The sequence below is a fragment of the Procambarus clarkii genome, chromosome 32 (assembly GCF_040958095.1).
Source record: "Procambarus clarkii isolate CNS0578487 chromosome 32, FALCON_Pclarkii_2.0, whole genome shotgun sequence".
NCBI lineage: Eukaryota > Metazoa > Arthropoda > Malacostraca > Decapoda > Cambaridae > Procambarus > Procambarus clarkii.
The window spans coordinates 3332218-3354894 of NC_091181.1; the positions used below are offsets into that span (position 1 = coordinate 3332218).

Here is a 22677-nt window from a genome sequence, read left to right on the forward strand (position 1 = left end):
GAGAAAGCTTCGGAGGAAAAGAGGGAGATTACTACGAAGGCTAAAAGAACGGAGTTGGGACAGACTATGGTATCTCCAGGTGGTGTCGTATGCCTTTTCCAGGTCAAAAAGGACAACAACAACGGAGGTCTTCGCAGCAAAAGCAGTACGAATATGGACCTCCAAGTTCACCAAGACATCAGTCAAGCTGCAGCACTTGCAAAAGCCAAATTGAGAAGTGGAGAGCTGGTGATAGTGTTCCAAGAACCACATCACATGAACATTGACCACACGTCCACAGAGTTTGCAGATGCAATTTGTGATGGCAATGGGTCAGAAGTCCTTAGGTGATGTCCTTAGAGACCCTGGTTTCCGAATAGGAAGAACAACTGCCTTGATCCAGTCCTCAGGGACTGACGACGACTCCCAGATACGGTTATACAGATTCAGTAAATACTGAAACGCGCATGGAGGGAGATGATGCAGCATCTCATAATGAATGTCATCTGAGCCTTTTGACACTGCACTTGTGAATTTAAGGGCACCATCTAATCTTGAGGTTCCTCGAAGTTATCTTGAGATGATTTCGGGGCTTAGCATCCCCGCGGCCCGGCCCTCGACCAGGCCTCCTTTTTGTTACACACTGCTAGGTGATTAAGTGATGTGGTAATTAAGTAATTAGTGTCATTACTCTGTGTATTAAAAATAGAGGCATCAGAGGTAGAACATTCCTAGATGACAGCGAGAGTGCATGGGGGGATTGTGTGAAAATCTCGGTCAGGCTTCAGCCTCAGGAAACCCTCGTATGTTCAGCAGAAATCCAGGTTGCAATCCTTTTCCATGTGGTGGCCTGATTGTCTGGGGCGTGTGCATTGAACTACCAAACACAGATTGTTAGTGTGATTACTCATTGAGTGAATCAAATTAGTATTGTGAGGATTGCTAAATATGCCCTCGTACTGATTTTTTAGGCTTACGCTAATTTCTTTGTCGTCCTCTGTGCATGAACCTTTGTTTATAATAATAGGTCCAATACTGGAGGAGATTTTTATTACGATTTCACATACTTGAAATATTTTAGAGTGTTCTTTTTCTCTTGAATGACTTTGTTCTAATTTACAAGGCTTTACAAGAATGTAAAAACATCATTGCAATGTATTCTTATAAACCCAACGTACCTACTTGTATATAAATAAATAAATGTCATTTCTTCAATCTGGTATGGTTGGTGGACGTATGGTTGATGTGAGGCCTCACCAGGTGACTCTCTGGGTGTTACTGGCATCAGTGAAGTGCCAGAAGCAGAGCTTTCTTTCCTTCACAGTTGAGGGGAGGAACCAGTGGAGCTGGGGGTGCCCAAAGCCTCACAGGGACAACGACTATCCAAAGTGGACCTCTGGGCTCATATTGCTGCTCAGCAACGACAGCAGTGATTCTTGTTGACACTCCCAAGTTGGGTGAGAAAGAACTAAGAAATAATCCCCACCTGTTATGATATTATGTTATGAGCTCCCAATATATATATATATATATATTATTAAATATGACCGAAAAAGTAAGATTAATAATTCTAACACGAATTTTCTCAATCTTTCGTACATTACGCTTCACTGTTGGAGGTAAATCAAAAATCACTTCTCCAAAATTCATTTTTATTTCTAGTCTGACGCGACACGGGCGCGTTTCGTAAAACTTATTACATTTTCAAAGACTTCACAAATACACAACTGATTAGAACGTATCTCTGATTTTATATCTACATTTGAGTGAGGTGGGAAGGGTGATGTGGCATTAACACAAGACAGAACAGGAGGGGATATTAAAAGGGTATTAAAAGTATCAACACAAGACAGAACAGAAACAATGGGTATTGAATAGAAGTGTTTGTAGAAAGCCTATTGGTCCATATTTCTTGATGCTTCTATATTGGAGCGGAGTCTTGAGGTGGGTAGAATATAGTTGTGCAATAATTGGCTGTTGATTGCTGGTGTTGACTTCTTGATGTGTAGTGCCTCGCAAACGTCAAGCCGCCTGCTATCGCTGTATCTATCGATGATTTCTGTGTTGTTTACTAGGATTTCTCTGGCGATGGTTTGGTTATGGGAAGAGATTATATGTTCCTTAATGGAGCCCTGTTACTTATGCATCGTTAAACGCCTAGAAAGAGATGTTGTTGTCTTGCCTATATACTGGGTTTTTTGGAGCTTACAGTCCCCAAGTGGGCATTTGAAGGCATAGACGACATTAGTCTCTTTTAAAGCGTTCTGTTTTGTGTCTGGAGAGTTTCTCATGAGTAGGCTGGCCGTTTTTCTGGTTTTATAGTAAATCGTCAGTTGTATCCTCTGATTTTTGTCTGTAGGGATAACGTTTCTATTAACAATATCTTTCAGGACCCTTTCCTCCGTTTTATGAGCTGTGGAAAAGAAGTTCCTGTAAAATAGTCTAATAGGGGGTATAGGTGTTGTGTTAGTTGTCTCTTCAGAGGTTGCATGGCTTTTCACTTTCCTTCTTATGATGTCTTCGATGAAACCATTGGAGAAGCCGTTATTGACTAGGACCTGCCTTACCCTACAGAGTTCTTCGTCGACTTGCTTCCATTCTGAGCTGTGGCTGAGAGCACGGTCGACGTATGCGTTAACAACACTCCTCTTGTACCTGTCAGGGCAGTCGCTGTTGGCATTTAGGCACATTCCTATGTTTGTTTCCTTAGTGTATCTACACTAAGGAAACAAACATAGGAATGTGCCTAAATGCCAACAGCGACTGCCCTGACAGGTACAAGAGGAGTGTTGTTAACGCATACGTCGACCGTGCTCTCAGCCACAGCTCAGAATGGAAGCAAGTCGACGAAGAACTCTGTAGGGTAAGGCAGGTCCTAGTCAATAACGGCTTCTCCAATGGTTTCATCGAAGACATCATAAGAAGGAAAGTGAAAAGCCATGCAACCTCTGAAGAGACAACTAACACAACACCTATACCCCCTATTAGACTATTTTACAGGAACTTCTTTTGCACAGCTCATAAAACGGAGGAAAGGGTCCTGAAAGATATTGTTAATAGAAACGTTATCCCTACAGACAAAAATCAGAGGATACAACTGACGATTTACTATAAAACCAGAAAAACGGCCAGCCTACTCATGAGAAACTCTCCAGACACAAAACAGAACGCTTTAAAAGAGACTAATGTCGTCTATGCCTTCAAATGCCCACTTGGGGACTGTAAGCTCCAAAAAACCCAGCATATAGGCAAGACAACAACATCTCTTTCTAGGCGTTTAACGATGCATAAGCAACAGGGCTCCATTAAGGAACATATAATCTCTTCCCATAACCAAACCATCGCCAGAGAAATCCTAGTAAACAACACAGAAATCATCGATAGATACAGCGATAGCAGGCGGCTTGACGTTTGCGAGGCACTACACATCAAGAAGTCAACACCAGCAATCAACAGCCAATTATTGCACAACTATATTCTACCCACCTCAAGACTCCGCTCCAATATAGAAGCATCAAGAAATATGGACCAATAGGCTTTCTACAAACACTTCTATTCAATACCCATTGTTTCTGTTCTGTCTTGTGTTGATACTTTTAATACCCTTTTAATATCCCCTCCTGTTCTGTCTTGTGTTAATGCCACATCACCCTTCCCACCTCACTCAAATGTAGATATAAAATCAGAGATACGTTCTAATCAGTTGTGTATTTGTGAAGTCTTTGAAAATGTAATAAGTTTTACGAAACGCGCCCGTGTCGCGTCAGACTAGAAATAAAAATGAATTTTGGAGAAGTGATTTTTGATTTACCTCCAACAGTGAAGCGTAATGTACGAAAGATTGAGAAAATTCGTGTTAGAATTATTAATCTTACTTTTTCGGTCATATTTAATAATATATGTCTACAGGAAAGACTGCTACCAAAATATACTAATATATATATATATATATATATATATATATATATATATATATATATATATATATATATATATATATATATATATATATATATATTAGTATATTGACAACATACTGGGTGTGTGAGGTGATATGCATTTGGGTGAGGTGATATGTTACAACAAACTGTTGTAACATATCACCTCACCAAAATGCAGGTATATAAGATAAAAGGTTAGGATAGGTTTAAATTATAGCATAGTAGAACTCTGTTTAGTGTTTGCAGGTTATAGTTGTGTGTGTGTAAACTAAAGTCTTTGAAAATGTAATAAGTTATTACGAAACGCGTTCAAGTGTCGCGTCAAACTAGAAAAAAAATGAATTTTGGAGAATTGATTTTTCAATTACCATCGACAGTGAAAAGAAACATAAGAAATATTGAGAAAATTCGTGTTAGAATTATTAACCTTACTTTTTCGGTCATATTATATATATATATATATATATATATATATATATATATATATATATATATATATATATATATATATATATATATATATGTCGTACCTAGTAGCCAGAATGCACTTTTCAGCCTACTATGCAAGGCCCGATTTGCCTAATAAGCCAAGTTTTCATGAATTATTTGTTTTTCGACTACCTAACCTAACTTAACCTATAAAGATAGGTTAGGTTAGGTTAGGTAGGGTTGGTTAGGTTCGGTCATATATCTACTTTAATTTTAACTCCAATAAAAAGAAATTGACCTTATACATAATGAGTATAAGGTAGCTTTATCATTTCGTAAGAAAAAAATTACAGAAAATATATTAATTCAGGAAAACTTGGCTTATTAGGCAAATCGGGCCTTGCATAGTAGGCTGAGAAGTGCGTTCTGGCTACTAGGTACGACATATATATACATATACAGTATATATATATATATGTCGTACCTAGTAGCCAGAACGCACTTCTCTGCCTACTATGCAAGGCCCGATTTGCCTAGGTACGACACATATATATTTATTTTGGTGTATTGGTGTCCCATATATCCATGGGACACAGTCGGCATGGTGGGGTAAATAGCTTCAGCTACCATCATCTTTTGAATGGTCATGATGGTCGAGTGGTTAAGGTGTCCTGTACACCAGTTGCATAGTGCTCTTGTCAGTATGGGATCGAGTCACTTCTGGGGGTGTGAGTTTTCGATTGGATATATGCCTGGGGACCATTCAGGCTTCCTCGCATATATATTATATATATATATATATATATATATATATATATATATATATATATATATATATATATATATATATATATATACATATATAATATTAGTATACATTGGTAGTAGTCCTTCTTGTAAACATATGTTGTTAAATATGACCGAAAAAGTGAGATTAATAATTCTAACACAAATTTTCTCAATATTTCTTATGTTTCTTTTTACTATTGATGGTAATTGAAAAATCAATTCTCCAAAATTCCTTTTATTTCTAGTCTGACGCGACACTTGAACGTGTTTCATAATAACTTATTACATTTTCAAAGACTTTAGTTTACACACACAATTGAGAAAATTCGTGTTAGAATTAATAATCTCACTTTTTCGGTCATATTTAACATTTAACATATGTCGAACCTAGTAGCCAGAACGTACGTCTTGGCCTACTATGCAAGGCCCGATTTGCCTAATAGGCCGAGTGATTTTCTTTATTTTCAATAAATTGTTTCCAATTTATTTTTTATTGTTATTATATTATATTAAAAACATAAATTATTAACTTAATTGTGTTAGTTTAGGTTAGGTTAAGATAGGTTAGGTTAGGTAGGGTTGGTTAGGTTCGGTCATATATCTACGTTAGTTTTAACACAAATTAAAAAAAAATGAACTCATACATAATGAAATGGACATTTTTATCATTTCATAAGAAAAAAATATTGAAAAACATAAATTCAGAAAAACTTGGCTTATTAGGCAAATCGGGCCTTGCATAGTAGGCCGAGTATGACGTTCTGGCTACTAGGTACAATAATATATATATATATATATATATATATATATATATATATATATATATATACAATCTTTGGACAACACCCACCAGTGGGACTCGAACCCAGAAAGCACAACTACCTTCCAGTAGCTGGCATAACTAGTATGCTTTAACCCACTACGCCATCAGACCTTACAAAAGAAGTAGATAGTTCGAGATATATATCTCAAACATCTCTACCTCCCGAAGGCACCAGATGAGTGAGGGGTCAGTCTGCATTTTTCGTCAAGCCACTGTCAATGTGAGAGAACTCGTGTCCAGCTTATAAGCCTATACTTGCATAAACCACAAGTGAAAATAAACAATCTTTGGACAACACCCACCAGTGGGACTCGAACCCAGAAAGCACAACTACCTTCCAGTAGCTGGCATAACTAGTATGCTTTAACCCACTACGCCATCAGACCTTACAAAAGAAGTAGATAGTTCGAGATATATATCTCAAACATCTCTACCTCCCGAAGGCACCAGATGAGTGAGGGGTCAGTCTGCATTTTTCGTCAAGCCACTGTCAATGTGAGAGAACTCGTGTCCAGCTTATAAGCCTATACTTGCATAAACCACAAGTGAAGATAAACAATCTTTGGACAACACCCACCAGTGGGACTCGAACCCAGAAAGCACAACTACCTTCCAGTAGCTGGCATAACTAGTATGCTTTAACCCACTACGCCATCAGACCTTACAAAAGAAGTAGATAGTTCGAGATATATATCTCAAACATCTCTACCTCCCGAAGGCACCAGATGAGTGAGGGGTCAGTCTGCATTTTTCGTCAAGCCACTGTCAATGTGAGAGAACTCGTGTCCAGCTTATAAGCCTATACTTGCATAAACCACAAGTGAAGATAAACAATCTTTGGACAACACCCACCAGTGGGACTCGAACCCAGAAAGCACAACTACCTTCCAGTAGCTGGCATAACTAGTATGCTTTAACCCACTACGCCATCAGACCTTACAAAAGAAGTAGATAGTTCGAGATATATATCTCAAACATCTCTACCTCCCGAAGGCACCAGATGAGTGAGGGGTCAGTCTGCATTTTTCGTCAAGCCACTGTCAATGTGAGAGAACTCGTGTCCAGCTTATAAGCCTATACTTGCATAAACCACAAGTGAAGATAAACAATCTTTGGACAGCACCCACCAGTGGGACTCGAACCCAGAAAGCACAACTACCTTCCAGTAGCTGGCATAACTAGTATGCTTTAACCCACTACGCCATCAGACCTTACAAAAGAAGTAGATAGTTCGAGATATATATCTCAAACATCTCTACCTCCCGAAGGCACCAGATGAGTGAGGGGTCAGTCTGCATTTTTCGTCAAGCCACTGTCAATGTGAGAGAACTCGTGTCCAGCTTATAAGCCTATACTTGCATAAACCACAAGTGAAGATAAACAATCTTTGGACAACACCCACCAGTGGGACTCGAACCCAGAAAGCACAACTACCTTCCAGTAGCTGGCATAACTTCTTTTGTAAGGTCTGATGGCGTAGTGGGTTAAAGCATACTAGTTATGCCAGCTACTGGAAGGTAGTTGTGCTTTCTGGGTTCGAGTCCCACTGGTGGGTGTTGTCCAAAGATTGTTTATCTTCACTTGTGGTTTATGCAAGTATAGGCTTATATATATATATATATATATACTGTATACATATTATATATATATATATATATATATATATATATATATATATATATATATATATATATATATATATATATATATATATATATATATATATATATGTTAAGGGGGAGTAACCTACAGCGTCATTGGAAAACACAGCCTGGCCAAATATCAATAAGTGTCTAGGGGAGTGAAAGGGTAACAAAAAGTAATCCAGTTTACTGGGCATTAACATACCAAACAAAGAATACAATCTATAAATCTATAAACTCACACTCAATGATTTATCCAGCTTCTCAAAGCTGGGCATGATCATCAACAGGTCTCAAAACTGCATACAATCAGCACTAGCTGACGCCAGGCTCTATCGTGGCGCAGTGGGACACTAGCGCCTATTATGCTGCTAATACCAATACAGGGTGGTGGTGGTGGTGTCACAACCATTAACAAATGAGGTATGAGGAATCAATATCATATACAGCACAATGGCATCACTTAAGATCCTCAGGTACCCACCTCACTAAGATATATAACAGCACCTATCACCTGGTATAAAGGATGCACAATGGTTGAACTGATCCATGGTATACATTACTGCAACATGACAAATATCCTAGCAGTCAAATGACACAAATAAGGTCACAAAACCCGGACCGTAGCGGCAACACATGCGCTCCACTGAGAAAATCAAAGAGTGACCGCCCAGAGCCATGCTGACCGGGAGCGACACTGTATCCACCTCTTTGAGTCAGCTGACTCCTCTCTTTCAAATATCTCAAGCTCATATACAGACATATCTCCATCAAGAACTTGTAATTCATATATCAACAAAATAAAGACTATAATACACAACCTTACATAATAATACATATCAATAATTCAGTACATTAAAGATTATATCATGATATAAAACTATGTGAACAAAGAATTAATATTGGCAAGACATGGTAACACTGGTGGGAGATGGGAGGAGGGGTTAAGGGAGGATTTCAAGACGTCTGTCCACCAGCTATTATACATAAGAATACGTGAATACAATATTAAGTATATATATGCAACATGTGAATCCAAACCATGTCTATGTGGTATACATCTCACAGTGCCAAAATCTAATTTAATTTTAGAGGACAATGCAATGAACAATAATGAAAGGGAAATTACACAGTATACATGACAGTAATACATCCGCGACCTAAATTTATACATTCTCCATCATAGTCCACATAATATTTCCTATACAGCATTATGTAGCATTCCATAATATAAGCATATACGGATGTCTTTCAAGCTACATGACATTAGGCTACTGCTATTCACTAGACTTCTAATATATATCCACAAATACATAGCAAGGACTTTTGGTACAGATGTATAATATTCATAGATATATATGTGGAATACATTGGCAATACACATTTAATACCAGTGTGTTGTCGAAAAAAGAATAACTACATAAATATTCGTGATATTAGGCTAATCAGCCAGTTTGAGGTCCAGTATGGTAATATCACAACACACCATGGTCCAGTATGGTAATATCACAACACACCATGGTCCAGTATGGTAATATCACAACACACCATGGTCCAGTATGGTAATATCACAACACACCATGGACCAGTATGGTAATATCACAACACACCATGGACGAGTATGGTAATATCACAACACACCATGGACCAGTATGGTAATATCACAACACACCATGGTCCAGTATGGTAATATCACAACACACCATGGACCAGTATGGTAATATCACAACACACCATGGTCCAGTATGGTAATATCACAACACACCATGGACCAGTATGGTAATATCACAACACACCATGATCCAGTATGGTAATATCACAACACACCATGGACCAGTATGGTAATATCACAACACACCATGGACCAGTATGGTAATACCACAACACACCATGGACCAATATGGTAATATCACAACACTCCATGGACCAGTATGGTAATATCACAACACACCATGGTCCAGTATGGTAATATCACAACACACCATGGACCAGTATGGTAATATCACAACACACCATGGACCAGTATGGTAATATCACAACACACCATGGACCAGTATGGTAATATCACAACACACCATGGACCAGTATGGTAATATCACAACACACCATGGTCCAGTATGGTAATATCACAACACACCATGGACCAGTATGGTAATATCACAACACTCCTGAGTGATTGTGAGGTGATGGTGATATAGCAGTGATAGTAATATAATATAGTGTGATAGTGATACTGAGGTGGTGATATGATAGTGATAGTAAGGCAATATAGCAGTGATAGTATAGTGGTGATATAGCAGTGATACTGAGGTGATGGTGATATACCAGTGATGGCGAGGTAGTGGTGCTGTAACAGTGATAGTGATATATCAGTAAATGTAAGGAGGAAATATATCAGTGAGGTGATAATGCAGTGAAAGTGAAATGATGTTGGTGTAGCAGTGACAGTGTTATGTGATAGTGAGCTGTTGGTGATATAACAGTGACAACAGCTGTCATATAGTGACACCAACAATTTGTTACTCAACATGGTCAGCATATGACCCCAAGTGTGGGGCCTTAGGTGATAGTGATATACAGAGGTGATAGTGAAGCTATAGTGATACAGCAATGATAGCTTACAGTACTGAGAAGATATAGCATTGATGGTGATAAAGCCGTGATTGTCAGGTATAAGATACCAAAGTATAAATACCAAACTGTTAAATACCAAAGATAGTGAAGTTATGATGATATAGTGATAAAGATGTGTCCTAAAATTACATTGGGATCAAAACACGCAGGCCATGGTGATGCAAGAGTGATGGTGATGGTGGTGGTACAGTGAACTAGAGTGGCAGCACAACACCACAGTAGTGATGGTACAGTGAACTAGAGTGGCAGCACAACACCACAGTAGTGATGGTACAGTGAACTAGAGTGGCAGCACATCACCACAATAGTGATGGTACAGTGAACTAGAGTGGCCGAACAACGCCACAGTAGTGATGGTGGTGGTACAGTGAACTAGAGTGGCAGCACAACACCACAGTAGTGATGATGGTGGTACAGTGAACTAGAGTGGCAGCACAACACCACAGTAGTGATGGTGGTGGTAAAGTGAACTAGAGTGGCAGCCCAACACCACAGTAGTGATGGTGATGGTACAGTGAACTAGAGTGGCAGCACAACACCACAGTAGTGATGGTACAGTGAACTAGAGTGGCCGCACAACACCACAGTAGTGATGGTGGCGGTACAGTGAACTAGAGTGGCAGCACAACACCACAGTAGTGATGGTGGTGGTACAGTGAACTAGAGTGGCAGCACAACACCACAGTAGTAATGGTGGTGGTACAGTGAACTAGAGTGGCAGCACAACACCACAGTAGTGATGGTGGTGGTACAGTGAACTAGAGTGGCCGCACAACACCACAGTAGTGATGGTGGCGGTACAGTGAACTAGAGTGGCAGCACAACACCACAGTAGTGATGGTGGTGATACAGTGAACTAGAGTGGCAGCACAACACCACAGTAGTTATGGTACAGTGAACTAGAGTGGCAGCATAACACCACAGTAGTGATGGTGATGGTACAGTGAACTAGAGTGGCAGCACAACACCACAGTAGTGACGGTGATGGTACAGTGAACTAGAGTGGCAGCACAACACCACAATAGTGATGGTGATGGTACAGTGAACTAGAGTGGCAGCACAACACCACAGTGGTGATGGTGGTGGTACAGTGAACTAGAGTGTCAGCACAACACCACAGTAATGATGGTGGTGGTACAGTAAACTAAGAGTGGCAGCACAACACCACAGTAGTGATGGTGGTGGTACAGTGAACTAGAGTGTCAGCACAACACCACAGTAATGATGGTGGTGGTACAGTGAACTAAGAGTGGCAGCACAACACCACAGTAGTGATGGTGGTGGTACAGTGAACTAGAGTGGCAGCACAACACCACAATAGTGATGGTGATGGTACAGTGAACTAGAGTGGCAGCACAACACCACAGTGGTGATAATAATGGTGGTACAGTGAACTAGAGTGGCAGCACAACACCACAGTAATGATGGTGGTGGTACAGTGAACTAAGAGTGGCAGCACAACACCACAGTAATGATGGTGGTGGTACAGTGAACTAGAGTGGCAACCCAACACCACAGTAGTGATAATGTTGGTACAGTGAACTAGAGTGGCAGCACAACACCACAGTAGTGATGGTGATGGTACAGTGAACTAGAGTGTCAACAAAACACCACAGTAGTGATGGTGGTGGTACAGTGAACCAGAGTGGCATCACAACACCACAGTAGTGATGGTGGTGGTACAGTGAACTAGAGTGGCAGCACAACACCACAGTAGTGATGGTGATGGTACAGTGAACCAGAGTGGCAGCACAACACCACAGTAGTGATGGTACAGTGAACTAGAGTGGCAGCACAACACCACAGTAGTGATGGTACAGTGAACTAGAGTGGCCGCACAACACCACAGTAGCAATGGTACAGTGAACTAGAGTGGCAGCACAACACCACAGTAGAGATGATGGTGGTACAGTGAACTAGAGTGGCAGCACAACACCACAATAGTGATGGTGATGGTACAGTGAACTAGAGTGGCAGCACAACACCACAGTAGCGATGGTACAGTGAACTAGAGTGGTAGCACAACACCACAGTAGTGATGGTGATGGTACAGTGAACTAGAGTGGCAGCACAACACCACAGTAGTGATGGTGATGGTACAGTGAACTAGAGTGGCAGCACAACACCACAGTAGTGATGGTACAGTGAACTAGAGTGGCAGCACAACACCACAGTAGCGATGGTACAGTGAACTAGAGTGGTAGCAACACCACAGTAGTGATGGGGATGGTACAGTGAACTTGAGTGGCAGCACAACACCACAGTAGTGATGGTACAGTGAACTAGAGTGAGAGCACAACACCACAGTAGTGATGGTACAGTGAACTAGTGGCAGCACAACACCACAGTAGTGATGGTGGTGGTACAGTGAACTAGAGTGGCAGCACAACACCACAGTAGTGATGGTGATGGTACAGTGAACTAGAGTTGCAGCACTACACCACAGTAGTGATAGTGATGGTACAGTGAACTAGAGTGGCAGCACAACACCAAAGTAGTGATGGTGGTGGTACAGTGAACTAGAGTGGCAGCACAACACCACAGTAGTGATGGTACAGTGAACTAGAGTGGCAGCACAACACCACAGTAGTGATGGTGGTGGTACAGTGAACTAGAGTGGCAGCACAACACCACAGTCCACCACAGTCACCTCCGTAATGTCACTGTGGTTGACTGTTGCCCTCACCACATCCAGGCCGCTCACCACATCACCGAAGACATTTAACCAGTGGCGACCATCCTGGCGGTCCCTGGTGGTGATGAAGAACAGGGCACTCCTGGGACCCCCCAGATCATCGCAGCACAACACAGCTCCTGCCCGGCCTGACTCCCGGTACTGCCCCTGGAGGTCAGGCAGCAGTGGGGCTCCTCCCTCACCATCATTACTCTCGTAGTCTCCGCCCACCACATACTCATCTGGCTGACCCTTGTCGCACACTTGCAACAGTTTGGTGTTGCGGTAGGTGTGGCCCCGCTGGCCCGTACACAACAACACAAACTGTCTGGCCAGCGGAGTGTCAGGGGTCAGCCGGATGGTGACCCGCCCTTTTGTTGACCCCGCCCACCTGAGGTCAAGGAACGCCAGGGTGCAGGAGGACTCCAGCACGCCCACAACCTCACTCTCCTGCAGGAAATCAAATAAATCATGCTGATAACTGTATATCAAAATGTTATCATATTAGTTATCAAAACTTAGTAAGTCAGTAATGTCAGTAAGACTAGTGGGTGTAATAAAGTTACCTGGAGGGTATGGGCGTGGGCGGGCGTGGGCTGACGCAGGAGTGGGTGGGGGTACAGCTGTCCGTCTTGTAGAATTATCCTGGCGGAGCGGCGGCCATCTTGGTCTTCCTGGACGGCCAACACCCGGCCAGCCTCCACCAGCCTCTTGACGGCCAACACCCGGCCAGCCTCCACCAGCCTCTTGACGGGCTCACTCATCCTGCGGAGGTCCTCAACCTGTGGACAGTGTCAGCCCCATTATCATCTGTTGTCAGTGTCAGCCCCATTATCACCTGTGGTCAGTGTCAGTCCCATTATCACCTGTGGTCAGTGTCAGCCCCATTATCATCTGTAGACAATGTCAGCCCCATTATCACCTTTAGTCAGTGAGAGACCCATTATCAGTCAATCACACCTACAAAATTCACCACAATCAGCACATTACACTACACATAAACTGAAGCCAGTCAAGGAAAGCACCTACTGGCAAAGGGTTGTTGCTGGACCTGTAGCTCCAGCCCCCCCCCCTCTACTGGCAGGGGGTTGTTGCTGGACCTGTAGATCCAGCCCCCCCCCTCTTCTGGCAGGGGGTTGTTGCTGGACCTGTAGCTCCAGCCCCCCTCTACTGGCAGGGGGTTGGTGCTGGACCTGTAGCTCCAGCCCCCCCTCTACTGGCAGGGGGTTGGTGCTGGACCTGTAGCTCCAGTCCCCCTCTACTGGCAGGGGGTTGGTGCTGGACCTGTAGCTCCAGCCCCCCCCCCTCTACTGGCAGGGGGTTGGTGCTGGACCTGTAGCTCCAGCCCCCCTCTACTGGCAAAGGGTTGGTGTTGGACCTGTAGCTGCAGCCCCCCCCCCCCCCACCTCTACTGGCAGGGGGTTGGTGCTGGACCTGTAGCTCCAGCCCCCTCTACTGGCAGAGGGTTGGTGCTGGACCTGCAGCTCCAGTCCCCCTCTACTGGCAGGGGGTTGGTGCTGGACCTGTAGCTCCAGTCCCCCTCTACTGGCAGGGAGTTGGTACTGGACCAGTAGCCCCGCCCCCCCCCCCTCTACTGGCAGGAAGTTGGTGCTAGAAATGTAGCAACAGCACCCCCTCTACTGGCAGGGGGTTGATGCTGGACCTGTAGCTCCAGCCCTCTCTACTGGCAGGGGGTTGATGCTGGACCTGTAGCTCCAGCCCCCCTTCTACTGGCAGGGGGTTGGTGCTGGACCAGTAGTTCCAGACCCCCCTCTACTGGCAGGGGGTTGGTGCTGGACCTGTAGCTCCAGCCCCCCCTCTACTGGCATAGGGTTGGTGCTGGACCTGTAGCTCCAGCCCCCCTCTATTGGCAGGGGGTTGGTGCTGGACCTGTAGTTCCAGCCCCCTCTACTGGCAGGTGGTTAGTGCTGGACCTGTAGCTCCAGCCTCCCTCTATTGGCAGGGGGTTGGTGCTGGACCTGTAGTTCCAGCCCCCTCTACTGGCAGGTGGTTAGTGCTGGACCTGTAGCTCCAGCCCCCCTCTACTGGCAGGGGGTTGGTGCTGGACCTGTAGCTCCAGCGCTCCTCTACTGGCAGGGGGTAGGTGGTAGGCCTGTAGCTCCAGCCCCCCTCTACTGGCAGGGGGTTGGTGCTGGACCTGTAGCTCCAGCCCCCTCTAATGGCATGGGGGGGGGGGTGGTGCTGGACCTGTAGCTCCAGCCCCCCTCTACTGGCAGGGGGTTGGTGCTGTATCTGTAGCTCCAGCCCACCTCTACTTGCAGGGGGTTGGTGCTGGAAATGTAGCTCCAGCCCCCCTCTACTGGCAGGGGTTTGGTCCTGGACCTGTATCTCCAGCCCCCCCTCTACTGGCAGGGGGTTGGTCCTGGACCTGTATCTCCAGCCCCCTCTACTGGCAAGGGGTTGGTGCTGGAAATGTAGCTCCAGCGCCCCCTCTTCTGGCAGGGAGGTTGGTGCTGGACCTATAGCTTCAGCCCTCCTATACTGGCAGGGGGTTGGTGCTGGACCTTTAGCTCCAGCCCACCTCTACTGGCAGGGGGTTGGTGCTGGACCTGTAGCTCATGCCCACCTCTACTGGAAGAGGGTTGGTTCTGTACCTGTAGCTCCTGCCCACCTCTACTGGAAGGGGGTTGGTGCTGGATCTGTAGCTCCAGCCCCCCTCTACTGGCAGGGGGTTGATGCTGGACCTGTAGCTCCAGCCCCCCTCTACTGGCAGGGGGTTGGAGCTAGATCAATAGCTCAAACACCTCTTCTACTGGCAGGGGGTTGATGCTGGACCTGTAGCTGCACCCCCTTCTTTAGTGGCAGGGGGTAGGTCCTTGACCTGTAGCTCCAGCCCCCTCCTGAAACTGGCAGGGGGTTGATGTTGGACCTGTAGCTCCAGCTCCTCTCTACTTGCATGGGGTTGGTGCTGGACCTGTAGCTCCAGCGCCTCTCTAATGGCAGGGGGTTGATGCTGGACCTGTAGCTGCAGCACCCCCCTCTAATGACAGGGGGTAGGTCCTTGACCTGTAGCTCCAGCCCCCCTATACTGGAAGGAGGTTGGCGATTGACCTGTAGCTCCTGTCTTCCTCTACTGGCAGGGGATTGGTGCTGGACCTGTAGCTGCAGCCCCCCCTCTACTGACAGGGGGTTGGTGCTGGACCTGTAGCTCCTGTCCCCCTCTACAGGAAGGGGATTGGTGCTGGACCTGTAGCTGCAGCCCCCCTCTACTGACAGGGGGTTGATGTTGGACCTGTAGCTCCAGCCCACCTCTACTGGCAGGGGGTTGGTCCTGGACCTGTATCTCCAGCCCACCTCTACTGGCAGGGGAGGGGGGGTTGGTGCAGGAAATGTAGCTCCAGCGTCCCCCCTCTACTGGCAGGGGGTTGGTGCTGGATCTGTAGCTACAGCCCCCCTTTACTGCCAGGGGGTTGGTCCTGGACCTGTATCTTCAGCCCCCCTCTACTGACAGGAGGTTGGTGCTGGAAATGTAGCTCCAGCCTCCCTCTCTACTGGCAGGGGTTGGTGCTGGATCTGTAGCTACAGCCCCTCTCTACTGGAAGGGGGTTAGTCCTGGACCTGTATCTCCAGCCCCCCTCTACTGGCAGAGGGTTGGTGCTGGATCGGTAGCTATAGCCCCCCCTCTACTGGCAGGGGGTTGGTGCTGGATCGGTAGCTATAGCCCCCCCTCTACTGGCAGGGGGTTGGTCCTGGACCTGTAGCTCCAGCCCCCCTCTACTGGCAGGGGGTTGGTGCTGGATCGGTAGCTATAGCCCCCCTCTACTGGCAGGGGGTTGGTCCTGGAACTGTATCTTCATCCCCCCTCTACTGGCAAGGGGTTGGTGCTGAAAATGTAGCTCCAGCCCACCTTTACTGGCAGGGGGATGATGCTGGACCTGTAGCTCCAGCCCCCCCTCTACTGGAAGGGGGTTGGTGCTGGACCAGTAGCTCCAGCCCCCCCTCTACTGGAAGGGGGTTGGTGCTGGACCAATAGCTCCAGCCCCCCTCTTCTGGCAGGGGGGTTGGGGCTGGACCATTAGCTCCAGCCCCCCCTCTACTGGCAGAGGGTTGGTGCTGGATCGGTAGCTATAGCCCCCCCTCTACTGGCAGGGGGTTGGTCCTGGACCTGTATCTCCAGCTCCCCTCTACTGGCAGGGGGTTGGTGCTGGATCGGTAGCTATAGCCCCCCTTTACTGGCAGGGGGTTGGTCCTGGACCTGTATCTCCAGCCCCTTTCTACTGGCAGAGGGTTGGTGCTGGATCGGTAGCTATAGCCCCCCCTCTACTGGCAGGGGGTTGGTCCTGGAACTGTATCTCCAGCTCCCCTCTACTGGCAGGGGGTTGGTGCTGGATCGGTAGCTATAGCCCCCCTCTACTGGCAGGGGGTTGGTCCTGGACCTGTATCTCCAGCCCCCTTCTACTGGCAGAAGGTTAGTGCTGGACCTGTAGCTCCAGCCCCCTTCTACTGGCAGAGGGTTAGTGTTGGACCTGTATCTCCAGCCCCCTCTACTGGCAGGTGGTTAGTGCTGGACCTGTAGCTCCAGCCCCCTCTCTACTGGCATGGGTTTGGTGCTAGACCTGTAGCTCAAGGCCCCCTCTACTGGCAGGGGGTTGGTGATGGACCTGTAGCTCCAGCGCCCCTCTACTGGCAGGAGGATGGTGCTGGACCTGTAGCTCCAGCGCCCCTCTACTGGCAGGGGGTTGGTGGTAGGCCTGTAGCTCCAGCCTCCCTCTACTGGCAGGGGACTGGTGCTGGACCTGTAACTCCAGCCCCCTTCAATTGCAGGAGGTTGGTGCTGGACCTGTAGCTCCAACCCCCTCTAATGGCAAGGGGGGGGGGGGGTGCTGGACCTGTAGCTCCAGCTCGCTTCTACTGGCAGGGGGATGGTGCTGGACCTGTAGCTCCAGCCCCACTCTACTGGAAGGGGGATGGTGCTGGACCTGTAGCCCCAGCCCCCTTCTAATGGCAGGGGGTTGGTGCTGGACCTGTAGCTCCAGCCCTTCCTCTACAGGCGGGGGTTCGTGTTGGACTTGTAGCTCCAGCCCTTCCTCTACTAGCAGGGGGTTGGTAATGGACCTGTAGCCCCAGCCCCGCCCCCCCCCTCTACTGGCAGGGGGTTGGAGCTAGAAATGTAGCTCCAGCACCCCCTCTACTGGCAGGGGGGTTGATGTTGGCCCTGTAGCTCCAGGGCCCCCCCCTCTACTGGCAGGGGGTTGGTGCTGGACCTGTAGCTCCAGCCCCCCCTCTACTGGCATGGGGTTGGTGCTGGACCTGTAGCTCCAGCCCCCTCTACTGGCAGGTGGTTAGTGCTGGACCTGTAGCTCCAGCCCCCCTCTATTGGCAGGGGGTTGGTGCTGGACCTGTAGTTCCAGCCCCCTCTACTGGCAGGTGGTTAGTGCTGGACCTGTAGCTCCAGCCCCCCTCTACTGGCAGGGGGTTGGTGCTGGACCTGTAGCTCCAGCCCCCTCTACTGGCAGGTGGTTAGTGCTGGACCTGTAGCTCCAGCCCCCCCTCTACTGGCATGGGGTTGGTGCTGGACCTGTAGCTCCAGCCCCCTCTACTGGCAGGTGGTTAGTGCTGGACCTGTAGCTCCAGCCCCCCTCTATTGGCAGGGGGTTGGTGCTGGACCTGTAGTTCCAGCCCCCTCTACTGGCAGGTGGTTAGTGCTGGACCTGTAGCCCCAGCCCCCTTCTAATGGCAGGGGGTTGGTGCTGGACCTGTAGCTCCAGCCCTTCCTCTACAGGCGGGGGTTCGTGTTGGACTTGTAGCTCCAGCCCTTCCTCTACTAGCAGGGGGTTGGTAATGGACCTGTAGCTCCAGCCCCGCCCCCCCCTCTACTGGCAGGGGGTTGGAGCTAGAAATGTAGCTCCAGCACCCCCTCTACTGGCAGGGGGGTTGATGTTGGCCCTGTAGCTCCAGGGCCCCCCCCTCTACTGGCAGGGGGTTGGTGCTGGACCTGTAGCTCCAGCCCCCCCTCTACTGGCATGGGGTTGGTGCTGGACCTGTAGCTCCAGCCCCCTCTACTGGCAGGTGGTTAGTGCTGGACCTGTAGCTCCAGCCCCCCTCTATTGGCAGGGGGTTGGTGCTGGACCTGTAGTTCCAGCCCCCTCTACTGGCAGGTGGTTAGTGCTGGACCTGTAGCTCCAGCCCCCCTCTACTGGCAGGGGGTTAGTGCTGGACCTGTAGCTCCAGCCCCCCTACTGGCAGGGGGTTAGTGCTTCACCTATAGCTCCAGCCCCCCTCTACTGGCAGGGGGATGGTGCTGGACCTGTAGCTCCAGCCCCACTCTACTGGAAGGGGGATGGTGCTGGACCTGTAGCCCCAGCCCCCTTCTAATGGCAGGGGGTTGGTGCTGGACCTGTAGCTCCAGCCCTTCCTCTACAGGCGGGGGTTCGTGTTGGACTTGTAGCTCCAGCCCTTCCTCTACTAGCAGGGGGTTGGTAATGGACCTGTAGCTCCAGCCCCGCCCCCCCCTCTACTGGCAGGGGGTTGGAGCTAGAAATGTAGCTCCAGCACCCCCTCTACTGGCAGGGGGGTTGATGTTGGCCCTGTAGCTCCAGGGCCCCCCCCCTCTACTGGCAGGGGGTTGGTGCTGGACCTGTAGCTCCAGCCCCCCCTCTACTGGCATGGGGTTGGTGCTGGACCTGTAGTTCCAGCCCCCTCTACTGGCAGGTGGTTAGTGCTGGACCTGTAGCTCCAGCCCCCCTCTATTGGCAGGGGGTTGGTGCTGGACCTGTAGTTCCAGCCCCCTCTACTGGCAGGTGGTTAGTGCTGGACCTGTAGCTCCAGCCCCCCTCTACTGGCAGGGGGTTAGTGCTGGACCTGTAGCTCCAGCCCCCCCTACTGGCAGGGGGTTAGTGCTTCACCTATAGCTCCAGCCCCCCTCTACTGGCAGGGGGTTGGTGCTGTATCTGTAGCTCCAGCCCACCTCTACTTGCAGGGGGTTGGTGCTGGACCTGTAGCTCCAGCGCTCCTCTACTGGCAGGGGGTAGGTGGTAGGCCTGTAGCTCCAGCCCCCCTCTACTGGCAGGGGGTTGGTGCTGGACCTGTAGCTCCAGCCCCCTCTAATGGCATGGGGGGGGGGGGTGGTGCTGGACCTGTAGCTCCAGCTCGCCTCTACTGGAAGGGGGATGATGCTGGACCTGTAGCCCAAGCCCCCTTCTAATGGCAGGGGGTTGAGGCTGTACCTATAGCTCCAGCCCCCCTCTACTGGCAGGGGGTTGATGCTGGACCTGTAGCTCCAGCCCCCGTCTACTGGCAGGGGTTTAGTGTTAGACATGTAGCTCCAGTCCCCCTCTACTGGCAGGGGGTTGGAGCTAGACCAATAGCTCAAACCCCTCTTCTACTGGCAGGGGGTTGATGCTGGACCTGTAGCTGCACCCCCTTCTTTAGTGGCAGGGGGTAGGTCCTTGACCTGTAGCTCCAGCCCCCTCCTGAAACTGGCAGGGGGTTGATGTTGGACCTGTAGCTCGAGCTCCTCTCTACTTGCATGGGGTTGGTGCTGGACCTGTAGCTCCAGCGCCTCTCTAATGGCAGGGGGTTGATGCTGGACCTGTAGCTGCAGCCCCCCCTCTACTGACAGGGGGTTGGTGCTGGACCTGTAGCTCCTGTCCCCCTCTACAGGAAGGGGATTGGTGCTGGACCTGTAGCTGCAGCCCCCCCTCTACTGACAGGGGGTTGATGTTGGACCTGTAGCTCCAGCCCACCTCTACTGGCAGGGGGTTGGTCCTGGACCTGTATCTCCAGCCCCCCTCTACTGGCAGGGGAGGGGGGGTTGGTGCAGGAAATGTAGCTCCAGCGTCCCCCCTCTACTGGCAGGGGGTTGGTGCTGGATCTGTAGCTACAGCCCCCCTTTACTGCCAGGGGGTTGGTCCTGGACCTGTATCTTCAGCCCCCCTCTACTGGCAGGAGGTTGGTGCTGGAAATGTAGCTCCAGCCTCCCTCTCTACTGGCAGGGGTTGGTGCTGGATGTGTAGCTACAGCCCCCCTCTACTGGCAGGGGGTTGGTGCTGGATCTGTAGCTCCAGCCCCCCTTTACTGCCAGGGGGTTGGTCCTGGACCTGTATCTCCAGCCCCCCTCTACTGGCAGAGGGTTGGTGCTGGATCGGTAGCTATAGCCCCCCCCTCTACTGGCAGGGGGTTGGTGCTGGATCGGTAGCTATAGCCCCCCCTCTACTGGCAGGGGGTTGGTCCTGGACCTGTATCTCCAGCTCCCCTCTACTGGAAGGGGGTTGGTGCTGGATCGGTAGCTATAGCCCCCCCTCTACTGGCAGGGGGTTGGTCCTGGACCTGTATCTCCAGCTCCCCTCTACTGGCAGGGGGTTGGTCCTGGACGTGTATCTTTATCCCCCCTCTACTGGCAAGGGGTTGGTGCTGAAAATGTAGCTCCAGCCCACCTTTACTGGCAGGGGGATGATGCTGGACCTGTAGCTCCAGCCCCCCCTCTACTGGAAGGGGGTTGGTGCTAGACCAATAGCTCCAGCCCCCCCTCTTCTGGCAGGGGGGTTGGGGCTGGACCATTAGCTCCAGCCCCCTCTACTGGCAGGGGGTTGGTGCTGTACCTGTAGCTCCAGCCCATCTCTACTGGCAGGGGGTTGGTCCTGGACCTGTATCTCCTGCCCCCCTCTACTGGCAGGGGGTTGGTGCTGGACGTTTAGCTCCAGCCCACCTCTACTGGCAGGGGGTTGGTGCTGGACCTGTAGCTCATGCCCACCTCTACTGGAAGGGGGTTGGTTCTGTACCTGTAGCTCCTGCCCACCTCTACTGGAAGGGGGTTGGTGCTGGATCTGTAGCTCCAGCCCCCCTCTACTGGCAGGGGGTTAGTGTTAGACATGTAGCTCCAGTCCCCTTCTACTGACAGGGGGTTGGTGCTGGACCTGTAGCTCCAGCCCTCCTCTACTGGCAGGGGGTTGGAGTTGGACCTGTAGCTTCAGCCCCCCTCTACTGGCAGGGGGTTGGAGTTGGACCTGTAGCCCCAGCCCCCCCCTCTCCTGGCAGGGGGTTGGTGCTGGACCTGTAGCTCCAGCCCCACCTCTACTGGCAGGGGGGGGGGGGATTGGTTCTGGACGTGTAGCTCCAGCCCCCCTCTACTGGCAGGGGGTTGGCGCTGGACCAGTAGCTTCAGCCCCCCTCTACTGGCAGGGGGTTGGAGTTGGACCTGTAGCCCCAGCCCACTTCTAATGGCAGGGGGTTGGTGCTGGACGTGTAGCCACCCCCCCCCCTCTCCTGGCAGGGGGATGGTGCTGGACCTGTAGCTCCAGCCCCTCCTCTACTGGCAGGGGGTTGTTGCCGGACCTGTAGCTCCAGCCCCCCCCCCCTCTACTGGCAGGGGGTTGGTGCTGGACCTGTAGCTCCAGCCCACCTCTACTGGCAGGGGGTTGGTGCTGGACCTGTATGTCCAGCCCCCCTCTACTGGCAGGGGGTTGGTCCTGGACCTGTATCTCCAGCCCCCTCTACTGGCAGGGGGTTGGTGTTGGAAATGTAGCTCCAGTGCCCCCTCTTCTGGCAGGGAGGTTGGTGCTGGACCTGTAGCTTCAGCCCTCCTATACTGGCAGGGGGTTGGTGCTGGACCTTTAGCTCCAGCCCACCTCTACTGGCAGGGGGTTGGTGCTGGACCTGTAGCTCATGCCCACCTCTACTGGAAGGGGGTTGGTTCTGTACCTGTAGCTCCTGCCCACCTCTACTGGAAGGGGGTTGGCGCTGGATCTGTAGCTCCAGCCCCCCTCTACTGGCAGGGGGTTGGTGCTGGACCTGTAGCTGCAGCAC

General features: G+C 49.5%; 2 protein-coding genes across 2 annotated transcripts in view; both read right to left on the reverse strand.

Moving 5' to 3' along the window:
• Positions 1–22677, reverse strand: part of LOC138370570 (tripartite motif-containing protein 5-like) — a 502851-nt gene that overhangs the window by 397198 nt on the left and 82976 nt on the right. The window lies entirely within an intron of this gene.
• Positions 9614–22677, reverse strand: part of LOC123768522 (peptidyl-prolyl cis-trans isomerase-like) — a 35754-nt gene continuing 22690 nt past the window's right edge. The window contains exons 2-3 of the mRNA XM_069334959.1: positions 13479–13694; positions 9614–13362 (exon numbers count right to left, since the gene is read on the reverse strand). Of these exons, the coding sequence (XP_069191060.1) occupies positions 12850–13362; positions 13479–13694 (729 nt within the window). The 3' untranslated portion in view covers positions 9614–12849. The remainder of the gene's footprint in view (positions 13363–13478; positions 13695–22677) is intronic.